Genomic DNA, 21,422 nt, shown 5'->3' on the forward strand with positions numbered 1-21,422 from the left:
GCCCACTGCTTCTCCAGGGCTTCCTCTTGGCCACCACCAGGCTCGTCCCGCCAGCCGCCAGTGTGCCCCCCACTCTGTCCCTGGCAGCAAGCCCAGAACCAGCATGGTGACACATCAGCTAGAGCCATACATGTGCAGTGCTCCCCCCATTCTAATTGTCGCTGACAAGACCCGCCAGAGAGACCAGGTGATGCACTCCCTGCTTTCACGTGAGGCACCGCACAGCCCTCCTGCCCCCAATGGAGGACAGTGTACTTTAGATGCTGACGGGCTCAGGGAAGCCAGTCTGCGGAGGGCAGAGGGGAGGGTGGGAAGCCTTCAGCCAGGTCAACAGGATTGCCTGTGCATGGCACAGAAGCACGCTGGGCCCTGCAAGGAGGATGGTGGGAGGTACCTGCGGGAGGTGGAGGGGACCCGGTGGTGGTCGGTGCTAGACTCCTTCACAAGGTTCCCCTTGCAGCAGATGATCCGGAGTTTATCCTGGTAGGAGGAAGCCAGGTAAATCGCTCCCGACGAAATTGCAGGGCCCAGGTAGCGTGGGTTTGGGATTTCCAGATACGCTCGGGCAGGGGTCCTGTGGAATCCCAAAGGAGAGTTCCCCACAGGTTAGGGGGGGATATGCGCACAGCACAGCACAGCGTCCTGTCCCATCCAGGTGAGAAGGGCAGTACTTACCCCAGAGAGGACCGTGCCTGGATCTCAATGACTTCGAGCGAGTTGAAGTGAGTCACAAACAGGTATGGTTCTCTGTAGGCTGCAGGTCACCAAAGAGCAGGAGCATGGGGGTGGGGGTGGGATGGAAGAGAAGAGGGGCAGGGAGCGTGAACCCGGAGAGTCATGCACGCTCTGACCCAGCCAACCCAAGGACAGAGGCATACAGACACACCCGGGGCCGCACCAAGCTGCCGGCAGCCCTGCTGTTCATTGTGAGGAAGGAATAGACAGTCAGTGGTGGGGAGGAGGCGGGGGTTAGAGAAGTCAGGGCACAACCATGGAGTCTGCCCAGCGGACCAGGGCTCAAAGACGCTGTCTCTGCACACCTGCGTGCTCTAAGTTGAAGGAAGCGCCGGCGGGTAAGAAATGCCTGGCCTGGCTGTCTTTGTGGGGGGTGGGGGGAGGCAAGAGACAGGAGGAGGGTGGTGGGTGAGACTTTCCACTGTGCCTCCTGCCTCCTCCTGATTGGTGCATGTATTTTTTTTTTTAATGAAATGACAAAGAAATGAGTTTAAAAGCTCGAGGTTTCTCTGCTCTCCTTCACACCATCTCATTGTATCACCTGGTAGGTGCCATGAGACAGGACGTGACTTCCGCTGCTTCCTGCCGTCAAGGAGAGAGGATGGGCACTAGTCTTGGTGGTGGGAGGTACCACTTTGGTATTAGCCCATTCAATGCCTTTTAGTGTGCAGTCCTCTGAATTGGGGCAAGTCTAGAGGTCGACAGGGAAAGGGCCCATGTGGAGAGCAACTGAGGTCTCTCAGCCAACAGGCCAAGCTGAGCTCCCATGAACGGTCACTGCCTGCCGCATTTGCGAGCCCACTGGAGATCTTCTAGTTGTCTCAGTGGCCCACTGCCACCACATGAGGCCAACATGACCAGTCAGCCCACAGGCAATGAGTAGCTGTGTTCCAAGTCACTGGTTCTAGAACAGCTAGTTACGTAGCAAGAGAGGCAAGACCTCTCCTGAGAAGGTATGTTTCGGTCCAAAAGCTCTTCCAAGATATTTGCAGTGACATGTACACACATTCTTAGATCTGTGTGTGCTCACGGGAACCACTTTTAGAGACTAATCCTAAGCGGGTACTCTCTGTTAGGTGCACAAGGATTAGCATCAACAAGGACATTCATCACAGCATTGTTTATTTTCAGAAAAAGAATGGGCAAGGCCTCAGTGCTCTGCCTAGTTAGGACCTATTCCATTTCAAAGGGTGCAGCTAGGCCACGGGCCTTGGTGTGGCCGCTCTTTGAAGCCACTTGCAATAATAAACCCACAGGCTCCAGCTGCCTTTCCAACAAGAGGAACTAGACACATGAGGAACCTGACACAAGGTTCTCCAGGCTAGGACTGGGGTCGGTAGCTTCCCCGAGTCTGGCTCACATCACTCCTCATCAAGCCTCGGTTTCTCTGCATTAGACACCAGCAATGTCGCTTGCTGTCTCATGGAATCCAGAAGCACAGCGTGTTGGCCAAAGGAAGCCCATCAGCACTTCCCTCCCAGGGCCCAGGGCACGAAGACGGGAGCCCTCTCCATCTTGCCGTACTTACCAAAGGCCAAAGGCAAGCGACTCCACTTGAGATCGTCGGTGCGGCTGCGTCTTCCGTAAGAATCCACGAACACCCCAAATTCTGCAGGGAGTGAAGAGCCCAGGGCGTGAGTTTAGGATCTTGGGGCGGGAGTGGGGGGTGGAGCAGAAGGTAGGGCAGAAAGGACACACACTGTGATGGAGGAAGAAGAGTCTAGAGAATTCTGCATTGTTGAAAGCGAGGCCCTTCTCGGCACCACCCCTGACAAGCAATTTATTAAGGAGGGGTGGGTGGGGGAAGGAGGAGATAGAGAGATGCTGGGGATGGGGAGGAAAGGCAAGGAGGCAGAGGGAGAGACAGAGACCTAGGGTGCGGGGGCAGTGTGTGTGTGTGTGTGTGTGTGTCTGTCTGTCTTTCTCTAAGGGAATGGAGGAATCTAGGCCAGCATGTGCACTGCAGACCTCTGTAAATGTGTAAATGGTGATGGCTGGACCATGGGCTCGCATACCTCCTCTTCAAGAAAGGAAATTATGAACAGACCCTGGTTCGCCGCAGACAGCGAGGCATTTCAGGTCTTATTGCTATGTGAGTAACACTGGGTCTGCAACCCTGAAGAGGCAGGGGAGAAGAGAGAGGAAGAGAAAGGGCGGTGAGAGACCGAGGAGGGGAGGGACAGAGCTAGACAGGAGTGGGACAGATCCGGTGGGGAGGAGCTGGTGGCACTGGAACCGCATTCTTTCCATTCCCAGGAGAACCCACTGTGCCCACCCCCAACCCAGGCTGAGTGGCGGCAGCTGGAACTCACCGTGGAAGCAGAGCAGGTACTCCTCCCGCTGGCCCGCACCGTTCACCTGCACCATGGACACGGGGAAGCTGTGGGAAGAGGAGGCAAACACAGCCGGCGCCAAGGAATGGTCGTTCTTATCCAGAAATTCTGCAAAGGCAGGTGAGAAGCGGAGCCTCAGGAATGATCTCTGGCTCTTCAGTGAGCCTGGCAGACATGCGGGGTGGGGACCAGAGGGAGGGGACGAGGGGGTGGGCCCTACCCTCGAGCGTGTACTGCTTCATGTCAATTTCGTAGAATTTATTGGTTCCGATGAGGATACTGTAATTGGTGAAGTGGATACAGCTGCAGGGCTCTGAGGTCTCGATTTCCTGGAAGGAAGAGGGCAGAGGAGGATCGGAGCGCCAGCACAGGCCAGGCCCCTGCCCCAGGCTCTCTGCTTCCGACTCACTAAGCCAGCGGTGCAGACACGTGCCACCAGGCACGCTCGCACTGCCACACAAAGAAGGTCCCTTTCCCGCTCTTCTCGGTGACTGTCGACCCTGCTAGCTCTTCCTCTCTTTCTCCGTCCCCCAGACTAAGAAGTAAGGGGGGAGCACAGCCCCCTAAGGGCGAAAAGCACCACTGCAATGAAAGGGTAGCCTTCAAAGACCGAAAGGTTAAGAATACAACCTTCACATCAGAGAAAAGCCCGGAAGTCATGGTCAGAAGCAGTGGTCTGAATTTTATTTTCTGATGGCGTGTGAATCTCTAGTTCGAATCCACATTAGCTGTACCAGCATCACTGTTAACATATCTTCATTCTCTGCCCCATACTCATCTCTATCTGCTTGCCAATGTAGGTTAGATATTGGACTGGCCACAAGGTTGGCGGCTTAAACCCACGAAACCAACTGGTGGAAGAAAGAAGAGGCTGTCTGCTCCCATCAAGACTTACAGCCTCCTGACCCCTCTATTGACATGATGACACTGGGTTTGGAAGTCTTCAAAAACCCAGACTTCCTTACTCAAAACTACAGCCAGGCATCATAAAGAAGCAAGGATTTCTTAGAATTTCTGTGGTTTACAGTTCAAACTGTAATCAGCAATATCAATATCATACAATAGCTACTGATCAAATACTAAGTATGAGGAAACAGGCAGTGTGGCATAACTAAATGGGAAAGTCAAAGTTCAGCTTGGGTTTCAACGTTGGAGCTTGAGATCTCTCTGTGCCTCAGTCGCCCTTAACTGAGCAGTGGGGACTACCAGCCCCAATTGCTCAAGAGTCTCGGGAACAGGGTCTGTACAATGATAGCCGGCGTAGTCTCTGGTCCCAGGAGGCCCTTGATCAAAACACAAACGCAAATAGCAAACCTGCCCAGAGATGGAGATTTAACTCAACTGATAATAAAGAACCCTGGTGGGGCAGGGGTTAAGTTGCTTGGTTGATAACCAAAATGTCAGCATTTCAAACCCACCGGCTGCTCTCCGAGAGTAAGAGGTGGCAGTCTGCTTCTGTAAAGACGGACAACCGTGGCAACCTTCCAGGGACAGTGCTACTGTATGCTATGAGTCAGAATCGACACACGGCCTCAGAGTTGGCGTGACAGAATGGCCCTATGTATCCACCCTCATTTCTCTTTGCACGAAAGCACCTCGACAGTCAGTCTGGCTGACGACAGGTGGAGCATTCTTAACCCAGGGAACAGAGGCTTCCCAAGGACGTTAGGCAAATCCAACACTCTAACCTGCACTCAGCCACACTGTGATCGTCCTCACAGCTGCCTCATTACCCATCCAACCAAGCAGTCCTGGCTTCTCCATGAGGGTATCAAAAGGAAGGAACCTCTGCGCCCTGAGAGAGCCCGATATGTGTCACTGGGGACTGCTGGCTTTCAGAGAAAGCACTTTCCCTTTCTCTGTCTCTCACACACCAACTTCCTCAAATACTCAATGGCTGGTTTTGCGACTGGACAGTGAACAGGAGAAAAGCGTGCTGGAAAGTCCAGCTACTAGGAGCTCTGGAGGCTCCGCAAGGTAGGAGGAGGGTCCTCCTCTCTGAGGAGACAGAAAGCTGACTCCTAGGTCCAGGCTGTTCCCGGGACACAGCAGGCTTTCCAAACCCAGTAGAGGGGGAGAGGCTGGGCCACGCCCCTCTGGGCCGTACCTTCCGGATGCAATACTTGCTGAGGTTCTCGTTGTAACGGAGTATGACCACTTTGCTGGGCATGGCTGCACAGATGCAGAGTCCATTCTCAATCTAAGAAGCAACCGGGGCGGGGGAAGCGGGAGAAACGAAAAGTTAGAGGGGCCACTAGTGTACGTGTTGCCTCAACAGCAAACACTGGGAAAAGAGCATCCAGTTTAGAGTAGTTTCTCGATGGCAGCACCATTCACGTGGAGCGAGTAACTGTTTTAGCAAGAATGTATTTGATTCATTGTTTGGGATGGAAACATTTCCTGCAGAACCAAATCAATAGCTTCTGCCCATGATATCCATGATGTTCTCTGAGCTGAGCGATCATTCACACCCTCCTTTCTGGAGATGTTCCTCCCGCCCCCGTGAACATGGCCTCAAAACTCCTGCAGATTCCTCTCTAACCGTTTGAGGTGCTGCTGCAGTGAACGCGACCCCCAGAGAGACAGGTCTAAGAGAGCATAGTGCTCGAGGCAGACATTCTCTACTAACTCGACTCAACCACTGTCTGGTGTTCAAAAGTCTTCGGTTTAGGGCTTAAAGATGATCTCAGGGCATTCGTTTCAGGGGTTTTATCCAGCTCTGTATTCCACACTAATTTTGAAGTCTGTTCTTGTTCCCCTTTCTGATGGGCATTCTTCTATGGGAGCTCAGATTAATCTCTACAGTAATGGTGGTGGGGCCTCTAGTTTTGGGTTGGAGGCTGTCATGTGACTTGAGGGACGCTGAGCAGCATCTCTGGCTTCTGTCTACACAGTAGATGGCTAGAGAGCCAACCCCCTACTTGTGAAACCAAACATATCTCCAGATGTTGCCCAATGCCCCCTGGGGGACAGGACCACCCCTGGTTGGGAGCAGCTTTAGAACAAGGGTCTTTCACAGGGATCCAGAGATGGCTTAAGACACCCACCTAACACCACCATGACTGTCAGTGGTTTGCCAATTGCAAAATGATGCAATGAAGCACTTATGTAACAATGCCCAATGATGTCATCGGATATAACAGTTGTAAGAGGATTAAGAATAGGACACAACACACCTAACCCCATCAAGGAAGGTCTGATCTGACGTAAGGAGAGTTTCCCTAGGGTGTGGCCTGCAACACCTTTCAGTTTACATGCGATGAGTGCAGAGGAATCTACCACCACCAACAGAGAAGAGTCACCGGTGAAGGGTATCCTTTGGACCTGCAGGTAGACCCACAGTACACATGGACGTCTCCACAGAATACAGCCTACAGACGCTGAAAGGAGACAGGGGCCTCTCCCCAGCGCTAACAGGAGAAAGCCTGGCCCTCGCGCTGCTGGAAACTACCCACGCTTGACCTGGAGTTCTCAATGCATTACTGTGCTGTAAACGCTGCAGATGAGAATTTACTAAATTTGAGCTAATAAAACATCCTTCTATCCGATACAGTTCTAGGGCTCCCTGTTCTCAAAAAGGATGTCAGACAAATTAATACACTCTTTACAAAACCATGGGTCATCTTTTCAGCTGTGTTCATTTTCCGCTTTCCCTCTCAGACATCCATTTCCTGTAGAGTCCCAGCCTGTGCATGTGTCATGGCTACACACATTATTTCAGGTGCCCACAGGAAGCAGTACAAATTTGACCCAGTTTGAAGACATGCAATTTTCCAGGCCAAATCACAAGCGCTGTGGGAAGCGAAGCAGTGAGGATTTCACGAGCACGGGCCGCAGAGGCCCTGGGAGGCTTACCTTGCCAGCAGCGAACAAGTGGCAGCCCTTGACGGCTTCAAAAACGCTGGGCGAGATGTCTGGCTGGGCGGGAAGGTGCGCCTGTGCCAGAGACTGCTTCACTTTCTTCACATCCACAAGACACAGAGCCCGTTCTTCCCCTGGAGGGAAGGGAACAGCGCCCCTGTCAGCGTGAAGCCGAGAGGCGAGGGCACGGGAGGGTGCCTTCCCAAACGCCAGCCACGGGACGCCACTCTGGTGGACTGGGCATCCACAGGTGTCCTGTTTGGGGTCCAAGTTTTAGATTTGAAACGACAGCACTTGGCTTTCCGTTCAAGAGTCGGGGATATAAAATCAAGGACTGTGGACTGTCAGCTGCACTTTCAGAGTGCACTTCCCCCAGACGAAGGGAAGAGAGATTGCTCTAGGACATGACGGGGGACAGGGGACGGACTCCTCAAGCATGTCAGTGTCGTGACAGATCAGGCAAGGCTGAGGAATGAACCCAAAATGTAAGGGCCAGAGCGGCCTGACAACCATGCTCCGGGGCTGTACAAGGAATCCAGAGGAAAGTACCTTGGGGGGGCAACTGGTAAAGGTTGATATGAACAGTGTGGCAGGTAACTGTGTGTGGTAGTTAGATGCGTTCACGTCCATTTGAATTTGTAGTGCAGGGGTGAAGCCCAACCTGTCCACCTGGTCACAGCCGGAGGATACCTCCTTGGTGCAGGGGTGGAGTGGAGCCTTCTGACAGACACAGGGAACTTCCCCTCCCTCTGCCCTTCCTCCTTCCTGCTGCCTGCTGGGATGCTGCCTGCCTCCAGGGGTGGCCCCATGTGGGCCACCCACCGGGAGTCTGAGAGCTGTCAGTGTCCTGCCAGGTTTCCACCGACCTCAGAGTCACATGTCTCTGCAGCCACCAGCTTGTGATCTTCCTGCTTCGTTTTTTGTGTGTCAGCAGCCTGCCTGTAGCTAAGCAAGTCAGAAGAGGAACTTATGAACTAGCATCGGACTTATGCACTTGGCTGGGATGCCTTCTTGATATATAATTCTTTCTTGATATAAAGCTCTTTCCTATACATAGATGAGTGTCGCTCTACTTGTTTCTCTGGAGCACCCGGCCTAACACACTGTATGATAGCCAGGACTACCTTTCCTGAATCCACAACCAGGTGGGAGGACAGCCTGGGGCTTAGATAATACGCCACGGAACTTGGTCTTAGCACGTCTGCAACTGACTGGCGAGGTTCAGACACAAACAGCACGTGCATGTGCACAGAGAGAGCAAGAGCAGAGACTGTGGCAAAATGGCAAGACTTGGTGGATCCAAGTGGAAGGCCAAGGGAGCTCAGAGAACAATGGAAATCTGGGTGCTACCAGGGCAGGGCAGGGCCCACAGTGGGGTTGACAATTAGGACCGAAGGTCTGACTCTCAGGAGTCTCTTGAGGTTGGTCACTCTCCACTCAGCCTAATGGTCAGAGGTTTCTTTGGTGGTGGACTGTACTCAGCGAGGCCCAAGACAAATTCAAATCCGGACAGAGAGAGACTCCCGGCCGGCCCTGACAAGTCCGGAGCACAGAGCCCTTTGGATGACCACAAGGGTCTTCCTTGTATTAAGCACAAAATTGATTCCACTCATTTCGGATTTACACTCCTTCCTGACCAACGTGCAGAGAGAGCTCTTGGCCTCACACCTGCTATCATGAGGAGCTTCTCCAGGTCCTTGATGATGTAAATCTGGAAGACAGCTCCAATGCCTGGGACATGGGTCAGGGAGTTTTTCAAGACATTCAGTGCATACAGTCCTTCCTCAGTCCCCACCAACACCACCTGCAGGGGCAGAAATCCACAGGGAGACCATAAGCACAGCCGTGTCACCAGACAAACCCCATGGGGCAGCCAAGCCACAAAGCCCACGACTGTGGCTCTGGCCCAACACTGGCCGGCAGTGCCGGGCCCACCTCACCTGGTCGCTGAAGGGCAGCGTGCAGTTCATGTCAAGCCGGTCATCACCCTCCAACTTTAGCAGTGAATTTCCAAGTAATTTCTGTTTTCATAGGAGGGAAGGAGGGAGGGAGGGACACAGGAGGAAAGAGAGAGAAAGAACCAAGGTCAGGTGGCACCCTTCATGGTGAAACCCTCCAAAGAGAAAAGAGCAAGAACCGAGAGAAGTTTCACGCCAGGAAGAAAGGCAAGGCCCTGTGCACATGCTCAGAAACAGATGTCTGCTCTTGGCTTGCTCTGCTTTTCGACCTGAACTCAACAGGGCAAGATAGTGAGTGTGACTGGAATCGCCGGGGCAGGTGTTAATTAGCACCGGAGCTATCACCCACGTGGACATAGGAGTAAGTGAAGGAGCAGACACAGCTAGTCCAGGCTCGGAATGGGTGGAAGCTCACACGGATTGCCCGGCAGAGAGTTAATAAGGCACAGGGAAGGCTCCTTCCCCTGAGACTGCAACAGTGCTAAGCACGGTCTCAAGAGAGGCCCAGCAAGGCTCTCAGTCTCTTTACCTGAACCCATGCAAGCAGCAGCTCGGCGGAAACACAGCCCCGGGCCTATTGTACACAGTAACAGGGACTTCAGTAGGAGGCTCACGCGTGGACAGCACAGCCTACCCACTGAGAAACACTCATCTCCTGGGGAAGGGTTTTCTGACCACTAACACCTAAGAGCTTATTAGGAGCCAAGTGTTTTAAGAGAGGCGTTGGGTGAATTCTATCTGTACCAGGAGCGTTCTGGGTGGAAGGATGCTAATCAAGTCATACCTACATTTCTAACACCTTAAAGTAAAAAGGTCCGTAAGCCTCCTGCAGAAGAACCACTGCCAAGGGATGAGAGGCAGTGGAATGCCGTCTGAGGGGTCACAGCCACGGGCAGCCTTTAAATGGAGCCTCAGGGACAATGTGCTTGGGTCTCAAACTTCAGTCCACATGACCTCACGCACGCACACAGGAGGATTCCTTTTAAGTGCATGTACTGCCCCGAGACCTATTGTGCCCCCAAGACTGCCTCCTGCTGCAGGTCCCTGTACTCGATGCTGCTGAGGGGGAACTTGGCCCCACCTCACCTCAAAACCCCTTCATAGCACAGTGTTGAGCCGTCAGCCCTCTGCCAAGGGGCCCCAACGGGCACTGTGCCTGCCAACACACAACCACTGGGCCAGACCCTGCTCTGTAAACCCAAGCTCCCATGCCCGCAGGCATACTCACCGCATCGGCCTCTGCTTTCTCCCTAGACACTCTCCCACCTGCCACCACTGATTCCAAGGCAGTGACCCAGCGCTGCTTGTCAGGGAAGCTGGGAGCTAGCAAGTAGAGGGTTCTCCCGGGCCAGCAGGTGGTGTGTGGGTGGGACTCCATCTTCAGTATGTACGGGACATCTAGGAGAGTCACAGACAGCACCGCAGATGAGGGAGAGCTAGCAGGGTCGCAGAGGGCACAGCGTGGGGTGGGGGTGGGGGTGGACATGTAGGTCACAGAGAGAGCAACCTGCAGAGGGCATCTAAGACTGTCACAGAGGGCACAGGCCAGGATTCCCACCACTGCCACCATGAAGGATGGTCCTTAGATAGCTGAGATGTAAAATCTGAGATCTAGAGCCACCGCTCCTAACAAGACTCAGACGCTGGGGCCACCCTCGCCCCTCCCACATCCTCGGACCCAGCCCGCCTGCAGGCCCAGCCTCACCTGCTTTGGCTGTATTTGCGAGTTCAGAAGCACCAACGGCACCATGAATAGACACGTCCCCGTCGGGAAGGCACAGCTCAAAGTCTTCCACCGGCCTCTGTCCAGCTTGGTGCAAAGAGGAAGGGCAGAAAGAAAAACCAAAGAGCGGGAACAAGAACAAGGGGAGACCAGAGAGAGAGAGAGAGAGGCGCAGGGGGAGCGGAGTGGAGGAGAAAGAGTGCGCACGTGACGGAGCACAGGAGAGCAGAGAGGGGAGAGAGGTGCGCAGAGAGGGCGGGGAGGGAAGATAAAGAAAAATAAAGTGCGTCAGATGAGCAGCACAGTCAAATTTCTGACGGCGATGCGGATTTATGGGTTAGCTGACTGAGGCAGAAGTTCTCGGAAGGTGTATTAGCAGGTAGACTCTTCAGGGCAGCACCCTGCAGGTTCCTCAGAGGGGAGACCTATAGGTGTGAGTATCGGACCAATAACCTTTAGAAAAAGTCATTGGGGTTTTAGTTTTCAAAAATGGGAGAACCGTTAGAAGGCTTCCCAAAAAAAAAAACCCGAAAACGACGGCCTCCAGCACCCAGTGCACTGGAGACCTGGGTTGACCAGGTGCAGAGGAACACCCCCTGCCTCGTCCATTTACCTTCTCGGGCTTCGTTGTCATAAATTAGGACTTTGGATCCCTCCAGGACAATGTACTTTCTGTCCCAGCCTTGCTGTCCTCGCTTATTATTCCTGGGGAAATCAAGATCCAAAAGGAAAATGTTGGAGCTCGGAGGAGTCTGAAGAAGGTGGGCTGGGCCGCAGAGGGAATCCTAGCAAAGCTGCTTCCCCAGCCAGCACAGGGGAGGCCTGGGCTAGCGCCTGCCCTGCCCTGCTGCCCTCCGGCCCTACCTGGGCACCTTCATCCAGCCCTCCAGGTGCAGGCTGCTGCTGGGCTCCTTGGTCTGGAGCCCCGGAGAATTCATCTTGTCCCGGCAGAAGGCCTCAGTGAAGTGTGTGGCATACTCAGCAGGCAGGCCGCAGGTGGCAGGCAAGCACGTGGAGCACTTGGGGTGACACATCACCTGGCACTCTGGGGAGAAGCAGTGAGTGACCTGAACCCTTGCCCGGCCCATCCTGCACCTCTCCCTTCCTCTGCCAGCCCCCCTCAGGGCATCTCCTCTCCAGCCAGCCTCCGACAGAGAGGGGCCGTGTGGGCATCAGGAGCGCTCCACCTGGTTTCCCGGGCTTCTCCCCAGGCTGCCCATAAACAGGTGTTTAAAGGACAGTAGGGAACAGTGCCATTGGCACCAGCAGCCAGCCTCTGAGTGGGGTGAGACCACCTTGACGAGGAGGAGGCTGGAAAGGAGCCCAGGTTCCCAAGGTGCTTTTGCTCAGTGGGATGCAGTCAGGAGCTGAGGACAAGCCAAAACTCGCTCCTTTACCAGGGAAAAAATAGAGTCCTCCTGCTGCACATGCTGAGCCTGAAAGCAGCTGCGCTGGGTGAAGGGGAAGAAAAGCCCCCACCCCACCTCCACCGCCAGGCTTCTCTGCAGGCACGTGCGGCCACTCGGACGCCGTTCTCACCGAGACATTTGGATGCCTGGCGTCCGAAGTGCACGGTATCCAGACACACGGCGCACTTGGTGGCTCGCATGTTCAGCCCGACGTTGAAGCGGTGAGGGATGTTGTGGTGCATGCGCTCCTTCAGACGCCGACTGAATTCTGCAGAAAAGACACTGTGTCATGCCCATGACTGTCAGTCAACTCCAACGGGGCAGCCCTGCGGGGTAGAGTACGACTGTCCCCTGGGGCTTCCAAGGCTGTAAGTCTTTACAGAGGCAAACAGCCTGGTCTTTCCCCTCCGAGGGGCTGGAGGTCCTTGACTCAGAACCTTCGATTGGTAGGAGAACACGTAACCACTGTGGCACAAGCACATCTAGAAAAGTCATTCACACCAAGACCACCACCAAAAGATCCCAAACACCCAAAAATCCCCGCCACCAAGTCACCTCTGACCCATAGCACCCCTAGATGGACAGTACATCTTTATAGGGGCAGCCCCGTCGTTTCCCTGAAGAGTGCCGCACCCACAATCCAAATGAGGCCACTGAGCAAGCAAAAAGATGAGCCACAGATGGGAGGAAATCTTTGCAAATTATGACTCTTTAAAGCAACAATTCTCAATGGGTCATGACCCATTTGGGTGTTGAACAGCCCTTTCACAGGGTCGCCCAATTCATAACAATAGCAAAATGACAGTGATGAAGTAGCAACTAAAATAATTGTATGGTTGTGAGGAGGAGGGGGGTCACCACAATATGAGGAACTGTATTAAAGGGTCGTGGCATTAGGAAGGTTGAGAACCACTGCTTTAAAGGGATTTGTATTCAGAATATATACATATATCTAAAAAAGCAAACCCAAAAAGCCTTAGTCAAGCCAACCAAATTTGGGCAAAATTCTTGAATGGACACTTTGCCTAAACTCTGCAGACACATGGCCACTGGGCAGATGCAAAGACACTCAGGGCCATTAATCCTAAGACAACGCAAATCCAAGTCACAACAAGATCCCACTCCACACCTATTTGGATGGCCAAATAAAAATAAGTGTTGGCAGGACCCTCACCCAGTGCTGGCGGAAATGTAACACGGAAAACAGCCACGGTGGAAAGAGTTTGGCCGTTCCTCCAATTCTACTCCTGAGAATTAAAAATGTCTATCCCCAAACTTGGACACAATTGCTTACAACAACATTATTCATGGACGCCATCAACAAATGAGTACACACATAAAATGTGGCCTGTCCACAAAACGAAATACTATTCAGCCATTCAAAAAGGGCAAAGCACTGAGATGTGCTATAGCACAGAGGAGCCCTGGAAATGTTCTGTTAAGTGGCAGAGGCGGCTCACTGGTGGTAGGAATATAAACGGACACAGAGTACCAACACTCTAAATTCACCTAACCTTCAACCCAGTCACCAGCAGAGAAATTCAGGATGCTAACTGCAGGGCGTTTCTCGTCACGAGGAAATGGAAACAGTCCAAATGTCCTCCTCTCCCGTCCCCCCTCCCCAAGGTCTGACGACACGGGTGAATGGTCCTTTAAAGGAGCAAGGAAGATCCATGTGTGCTGATAGGAAAGACCCTAAAGTAACAGTCCAACTAAAGGAGAGGTCATCTTACAGGGTACACTGCGCTGTCCTGCCACTTTTATTAAGGAAAAACCTTTATAAGGCTATACTAACCTGGGCTGAAAAATCTCTGAAGGGGGCTTCAAACGTTTGTGAAAATCCGCATGGGACCCTTCACACGAATTTTGTGAGGCGCCCACGTGAAGATATATTTTCTCATACTTCTGCAATGTGGAGTCGATCCTCATTATTGGTTGATTCCGATTCACGAACCCGCCTACTGGCTAAAACCTGTCCTCCAGAATGAGCCCTCGGGGCAGGTCCCGGGTCATCCCCAGACAGGCCTGGGGCCGTCAAAGATGTGATCCCTGGGTGTGCAGGTCTCCAGACGAGGTGGGACGCGGGGCTCAGGCTGGAAACCACCATCAGCTCCTCAGTCTACTTGCTATCACGTTTTCTACATTGCTGTGCTTTTCATTGGTTGTTTCACAGTTTAAAACCAACACCCACGCGCAGCACCGAAGTATGGCTAGCGCCCCTAGGGGTGAGAGGCTCGATGCCTCACAGCGGAGACACGTGTGAGATGAGCGTCACTCAGGCACAAGTCAGAGTGCTGTTGGCATGAGTTTGATGTTAATGAATCAGCAATCTATACTAAACAAGGCGTCTGGATTTGGAAACACACAGAAAATAAGGCTGTGTACTGATCAGTGAACAAAAACATGCAGATGCTCACAGGACCTTAACCCTGCACGAGGGGGCTTCAAAAATCCGTGGAAAAAGTCCACGATCTTTGCATTCTATTTCTCAGCGAACATGGGAAAGCCTCCTAGGAGCAATGGCTCAGTCTTTGCCTGATTCAGCACTCCCAGTGACCTTCCAGAAAAGCCCAAGATTTTATATATATACCAGAGCTGGAGAGTCACACAGCATGGGTACAATGTAGAAATGCTCTCTGGGACAGCAGAGTCCAGAAGTGAGGGGAAGTCTGAGCATGGAAAGAGGCTGGGCTTGGAGAGGGAAGGTTAGACGTCCCTCTTTTGTATCAACTGTCTCGTCCCTTTGTGTCAATTGTCCTTTTAGCACACCCTTGCATTTTAGGCAGGCCCTTGCCAACATACCTTCTGGAGTTGAAGACTCTTTTCTGCGGCTGGAGGGTGGGGCGAGCAGGCTCATGGCACTGGGCTGGTGCTCGGGGGACCGCACAATGGCAGACATTGCAATCTGCTGCCTGGCGGTCGCTGGCGTGGATGGGTGCGGGTGGTCAGTGGCTTTTCGGTGGGCAGCTGTAGAGAGACCAGTACAACGCCTGCCAGTTAGTGGGGTCGCCAAGGGAATCAAGCCAGGAGGATGCCCCTGGGCTGCCTTTTAAAGACCCGAGGCCAGAAGGGGCTCCTGTCATGCCAACCAGGCAATGTCAAGGATGCCAGAGGGTTTGCGGACTCAGACGCCTGGACTGAGAGCTGTGGGCCACAAGCCCAGATGCTGAGTTTGCCAGGACCGGCCTCACGGAGAGCAGCCCGGCCTCTCCCTGGCCTTGAGCTGGTGGGTGGGGAGCAGCCCTACCTTCCTCCCGGGCCGACCGGAGCTCGATGCGGGTCTTCTGGAGGGCTTCCTCAAGCTCAGCACAGCGAGCCTTCTCCTTCTCCAGGGCCACCTTCAGCTCGTTGTACTGCAGAGGAACCTGTGTGGGTAAAGCAGGGTCCTCTTTCCGTCGACTAAATAAACCCTAGCAATGGAAACAGAGATATCTCCTAACTCCTGGAGACTGGCACGCCAGACCAGCGAAGGGACTCCGACTCAGCTGAGGCCAGGCGCGTACTCACTGCAAGGGCGTTTAGTAAAAATGGCATGTGAAGGGGGGAAAGTTAGGCCGAGCCATAGCCCATTCCAGCTGGCTGAAACAAAAGAGGGGCTTGGAGGTGTTTATCAAAGGGGAATTGGGGGAGTAGGAGGAAAAGAGACACTCGCATCACCACCGCCTCTTCCTTGAGAGCTCCCGGCCGGGAGAGGCCCATCCTGACCGTCCTGCGTCTCAGTAAATGGAGGTGGAGGACGGATGCAGGAGCAATGGCTCAGAGCCACCCTGGCCTGTGTGCTGGCCTCATGGTGCTGAATTGCAAGACACGGAGATGAGGGTCTTAAAAAATGATGTGGGAAAAAAAGCCAAAAAAAAAAAAAGGAAAGAAAAGAAATTAAAATGACATGCAAAGTAAATTTTAAAAGATTTTTAGTGTAATATTGAAAGGATGTCTGAACAATATGGCAGCATACTTCTAAAATATATACAAGTGGAAATAGTCCCTATACGTGGGAAAAACAAAAACACACAAAATAATGCAACTTAAAAAACAATTTTTTTTTCACTTAAAAATAACAAGAAAACAAACACCTTAGCCAGATCAAGTGAGATAAGCACAGAACAGCCTGCTGCTAAAGTAAAAACAAAAGATTACATGGTCATAAGCACATGTATACACAGCTCACACAGTCAGCAAGCAAACCCTTCCCGGGGGCCACCCCTTTGGAGTAGGCTGTTCTTGAACATGCTACTGGCCCCCTCAGAACACACAGCAAGGGGACTAAGCGGGCCGCCTAAGTAATCCCAGTCATCTGAGGCCTGGCTTGTGAAACTGGAGCCACTGCTCCCATGGGGCGGGCACACCTCTGGAAGGAAGAGGCACACTCCTCCGAGCCCTTTCTACACAGAGGGCATGGGGCTAGATGGGCGGCAGGCTTTCATAGGGCTTATTGAAAACAGCCTTCAGCAATGCAAGTACCCCCCTCCACAACCCCACCTCCCCGCAGCCCCTGAGTGTACGTCTGCTACACTCTAAATGGGGTGGTGCATGCCCCATGAAGGGTCCAGGGATTTAGGCAGCCACTGCAGACAGTTCACTTCACGCCCTGGGCACCTTCTTAGCTAACCACTGGGATGGGGCCAGCAGATTTCCAAAGCCTTGAGCTCCATGCATGCTGCCGGAGCGTCCTTCAGAGACAGGAGCCAAGCCCTGCTAACCCCACCAGGTCCCCTCTGCAGCACCTCCATACACGTGACCAGCGAATGAACTTTTTCTCTGCATACTACCTCACTCTGCAACTAGTTAAGATGACTTTGTAACAGGAAGAGCCTGCAGTGGTGAAGGCCGTGAACTTGAAGCAGTTTGTTACACCGCTTGAAGGATGGCACACGTATCCTTTGTAAGGGCGATTCTAATAATCCCCAAGCCTGTTCTTCAGCCAAGACTGTCCTCTCTGTCCTAGTGGAAGTCTGTGGAACTAATGATTGAGGGGACCTGGCAGCACCCCCTTTTCAAACGCTTTGACCCACCTTTTTCTTTTTAGCCGGTTGGTCCATTTTGGCTTGCAGAAAGTCGATGAGCTTGGTTTGTTGAGAAATAGTGCCTTCCATTTTCACTTTTTCGTGGGAATAGAGAACCTAAAATCCATGCAAACAAAAATAGGCTCAGACCCAGAAAGATGTCTGCTTTTAAATTTGGTACTTTCAATCCCACACAAACGGCGCTGAGTCGGTATCTGTTTATTTACTGCCGCTCTTCTCTCTTGTGTGATGGAGTGGCCAAGGGATAGACAGATGAGAAAACAAAACCAAAAAATCCAGTACAGAAGGGAAAATTCTCAATGGAATCCAGACCCTCTGGAGCCACTGAGGCTGGATGACAGCCTGAAACAACCACCCCGAGACCATCTTCAAACCAGAGACTTCAATCCCAAACTTTTCCCCACAGTCAGCTCTGAACCAAACAATAAGTTAGCCAAATCAGTAACATTTTGAACAGTGTGCTCAGCAAGCAGTGTGACCAAGCGGACAGCTCCACCTGGAAAGGTGAGATGAGAAGCTGAGAGGGCAGTGTCTGCTGGTGGAAACACGTGGAAAAGGGTGGCAAGGGCAGTCACACAACTTAAAAGAATGTAAACCGCTCCACCAGATTATCCGTGAAGAATTGGCTGGGTACTTTGAGTGGGCTTGAAAGGGGTGTATAGTAAGAAAAAGAGATTTCTCCATGAGCCTTTTGAAGTCCTTTCAGATTCTCTCTCTCTCTCTCTCTCACACACACACACACACACACACACACACACGAACAAATGGTTAACTGTAAAATCCAGGTGGTAGTTACTGTGGAAAGAAATCCTCTAATGTCTCCGAATGTTTGGGAAATGTTATAATGAAATACTCGGGAAAGGCAAAAGAATTCCTGACAGCTAATCAGTGTATCACAGAGAGCTGGGTGATTCCCCGACGCAGCTACCAGCCACCACTTGCCCTCTGAAGGCGCTTCTCAGGTGGCGACCTCCCCCTTGGCTGGCCCTCACCTGGATGTTTTCCAGTTGATACTCCAGGTCACTCCTCTCTGTCTTCAGCAGGTCAGCCCGATCAAGAGCCTCCTGCAATCCTTGAGTGAGGCGGAAAATGTGATTCTTTTGCAGGTCCATCTGCTGCTGCAGTTTGGCTTGCTAGAAGGGAGGAGGGCCGAGAAAGGTTCAGTACCACACTCAACACAACTCATCTCCCACAGTCCCTACTCCCCAACTAATTCCAGTCACACCACCCCAACTGTGGTTTTGGAAATCATCTCGTTCCAGAACCACAGAACGCCTTCTATTCTGAAGTGACATCGGAGTGGTGAAGAGCGGCCATCGACATCGGAAGGCCAGCAAGCCACAGGGTCCCCAGAGCAGCAGGGAGTCTGGCTGGGTAGGGAGGGCTCTGCTTTCTTGGTCTGCCCTGTAATTAAGGATGTTTTGGTACTTAAAAGAATGAGCCATCTGGGGTGACATCGAAGGCAGGGTGACTTAGTACCATGGCAACGTTCCAGCGATGTGACCTTACTTGTGGTTTTAAGAGCTCAATTGTTGTTATGGGAGATTCCCTTCCAGCAGGCAGTGTGGGGAGCACAAGGTGAATCAGAACACCTCCAATTTAATATGCACCCTACCGGGCGAGGCCCCAACAAGTACACAAAGCGTCATCATCACAGCAGATGTGGGGAGGAGGAAGAAGGAATATCCAAGCAGATTTGGCACAAAACCAACGCTCACTGGTGGCGAGTCACAATCCACTCCAGGATGTCCCTACAGAGCAGAGGGGAACTGCCCCCCAGGACTGCCAAGACTCTGAATCTTTACAGGGGCAGACTGCCTCATCTTTCCTCCATGGGGCAGTTGGCGGATTTGAACCACTGACCCTGAAATTAGCAGCCCCACATTTAACCGGCTGCATCACCAGTTTCTTAAGATTCCATGCAAATGTCAGGGAACCAAGAAAAGGATTCAATTTAATATATTAATAGTCTTATGCTAAAAATCTCACTCCAAGTGTTAGAGCGAAAGTCAATCAGAAAATAGGGCAAAGCTACCTAAGACCCTGGTTTCTTGGCTCTCTGCGAGAAGGCTTCTGTTTGTGAAGAGCAGGCAGCCAGCCCTCACGGTGCCAATGGAATTGGATTCCTCCAATCCTCAGGTCACAGTCTGACCACAGGTCATTTATTCCCTGGTGACCAGGGCCCTCTGCAGACAGCCTCCAGGACAGAGAGCAGCTGAAGAGCAATAGGAGGGAGGTTCCCAAGAGGCCATGGCAGGGGCCCTACTCCGCCACAAGTGAGGCGCCAGAGTCAGTAAACCCAGAAAAGCCGGATGAAAGGAAAGCAGGGTGATGAGCCCAGTCAGTCAGTCACATCCGGACAAACAGGACAGGATCGCGCTTATTCAAAACCAGCTAATACATAGAAGCCAAAGGTGACTTGAGGCTATGAGGGGTAGGGGAGAGGCGGGAAGGGGGATTTTGCTTAAGGGCACTTAGTTTATGTTCGTGTGGAGGGTAATTTGGGAAAGGATAGCAAGTGCAATGTAAAGAATGTAATCAATGTCCCCAAATTAGACGTACAGCAATTGTTGAGATGCACATGTTTTGTTGTGCATCTACTCCCCACTTATCCACCACCTTGTAATCCAACAGTAGTAAAATACCTACCCTCCTTTACTACTGCTGCACATTAAGGACGGAAGTTGGGCATTAACAAACACCAAAGTGTGAAATGAGAGGGGTGCATTAACTTGGCTGGGTCATGATTCTCAGTGGTTCAGTAGTTATGGAAGGACCGTTGAGGAGTGAGTTATAGAACTATGTTGCTAAGTGGAGAGTATATGTATATATTTTCACTCCAATTAAAAAAAAAAGAAAACTATTGTTGTTTTTTTTAAAGAAGGAACAATGCAAATGTGTCAGTGGCCACGTAAGGTCATCATTTTGCAACAAAGGTCAAGGAGGATTCAGAGATAAGAGAAAAATATGAAATGTGTGGTTATTTTGCCTCTGCCCCTTGAACAACTGCATCCTTTGTTATGAGACCCTCATCGCTGGGTGACGCCCAGCTACGGAATTGAACATACCCAGGATTCTGATCAGATTGGACTACTGAATAGCATGATAGTTGAATTATATGCTGACAAAACTGGCGGGGTGGGGGGAATTGGGGGTGGGGAGGAAGAATCCTAATCAAATGGGGGAAAATGTAGAACAGAATTTCAAATCCTCATGGAATGTAGACTTTCTGGAGTCAGGGAGACTGGCTGAACCCCTGAACCGACTGCTCAGAGTAGTAGTTTCTTTAAATATTCAAATCTTTTTAAATTTATTAAAATCTTAAACCAAAATTATCCCCTGAAATCGTCTGAAAACCAGTTTAGCTTAGCAAATTAAGAACTATCCACATGACACCACCAACTCTAAGGGTTCGATAGGAACCAGAGGGTGCAGGGGAAGGACAAGGAGGAGCGTGCGGATGGCTGCTTAACTCAGAGGATGTTATGCTGAATGCAGAAACTGTTGAGGTGATGCATGCACTGTGGCGTACACTCTCAACAACAGAAGGCAATGGCAGAGCCCTCAGTCCTCAGCCCCAGCACGAGGAGGCCCACGGGTGATCTCAGAACAAGCTGACCACTGCGCTTCTGTCCCTCTGTGTTTCTGTCTCCATTCGAGAGACATCGAGGCATCGTGATGCCGTGGAATGCACCTGTGCTGTGGCGTCTCAGAGAGCCAGGGTCAGATCCTGGCGGTAATCCGTCAGTCATATGACTACAGGCAGTTCGTTCATGGCCCAGAACTCCAGCTGCGTCATCTCAGGCTGGGTAGAACACCACCTTCAGAGGTTACTGTATTTGGCACAGTGTCCAGCACACAGTAGGTGCTGACTAAACCTTTCTCTTTCTTTCCTTTACCTAGTGCAGGTGCTCTCTCTTCATTTGCCACCTGCCTTCCCCATCCCATCTTTTCAATGGCTGTGGCCTAGCATCTTCATTACTATCTTCAAAATCATGGGGTGTATTAGAGACATTACAAGGTTACAAATGGTTACAGATACGGGGCCTTATTTTGTCCACAGCGCCTCTTCTCCGTCATCTAGTGGGCACATCTCTCTCTCTGATCCTCCTCCTTTCAGCTAAGTGTTATGTAACATCTTTAGCACCCTAAAGGATACCCCACTCTGCAACCAGCCTCTTGCCCCCAACCATTCCCCTTTACTCATTCTGTGGCGGAGAAGTCCACCGCTCAATTCCATGGTCTCAGTACCACTGCCACCACACTTATCCATTCAGGGATCTCAAATGCCTTCCACTAATGGCTCTTCTTTTGAGATCAGCGGTTCTCAACCTGTGGGTAACGACCCCTTTGGGGGTTGAACGACCCTTTCATCCGAC

General features: G+C 52.0%; 1 protein-coding gene across 3 annotated transcripts in view; it reads right to left on the minus strand.

Moving 5' to 3' along the window:
* The window catches only part of CIT (citron rho-interacting serine/threonine kinase), a 308,696-nt gene that overhangs the window by 8,192 nt on the left and 279,082 nt on the right, over positions 1-21,422 (minus strand). The window contains exons 30-48 of one of the 3 annotated variants that reach the window (XM_045296871.1): positions 18,036-18,176; positions 17,032-17,139; positions 15,267-15,429; positions 14,822-14,986; positions 12,150-12,287; positions 11,475-11,655; positions 11,224-11,315; positions 10,593-10,697; positions 10,116-10,285; positions 9,417-9,461; positions 8,870-8,950; positions 8,598-8,733; positions 6,924-7,063; positions 5,176-5,268; positions 3,289-3,397; positions 3,048-3,176; positions 2,264-2,344; positions 676-754; positions 395-574 (exon numbers count right to left, since the gene is read on the minus strand). In XM_045296871.1, coding sequence (XP_045152806.1) covers positions 395-574; positions 676-754; positions 2,264-2,344; positions 3,048-3,176; positions 3,289-3,397; positions 5,176-5,268; positions 6,924-7,063; positions 8,598-8,733; positions 8,870-8,950; positions 9,417-9,461; positions 10,116-10,285; positions 10,593-10,697; positions 11,224-11,315; positions 11,475-11,655; positions 12,150-12,287; positions 14,822-14,986; positions 15,267-15,429; positions 17,032-17,139; positions 18,036-18,176 — 2,336 coding nt within the window. The remainder of the gene's footprint in view (positions 1-394; positions 575-675; positions 755-2,263; positions 2,345-3,047; positions 3,177-3,288; positions 3,398-5,175; positions 5,269-6,923; positions 7,064-8,597; positions 8,734-8,869; positions 8,951-9,416; positions 9,462-10,115; positions 10,286-10,592; positions 10,698-11,223; positions 11,316-11,474; positions 11,656-12,149; positions 12,288-14,821; positions 14,987-15,266; positions 15,430-17,031; positions 17,140-18,035; positions 18,177-21,422) is intronic. The other 2 variants (XM_045296872.1, XM_004709562.2) reach the window with 2 other exon arrangements.

The sequence above is a fragment of the Echinops telfairi genome, unplaced genomic scaffold, assembly GCF_000313985.2.
Source record: "Echinops telfairi isolate 266 unplaced genomic scaffold, ASM31398v2 ScPeMD7_7412;HRSCAF=8450, whole genome shotgun sequence".
NCBI classification, from domain to species: domain Eukaryota; kingdom Metazoa; phylum Chordata; class Mammalia; order Afrosoricida; family Tenrecidae; genus Echinops; species Echinops telfairi.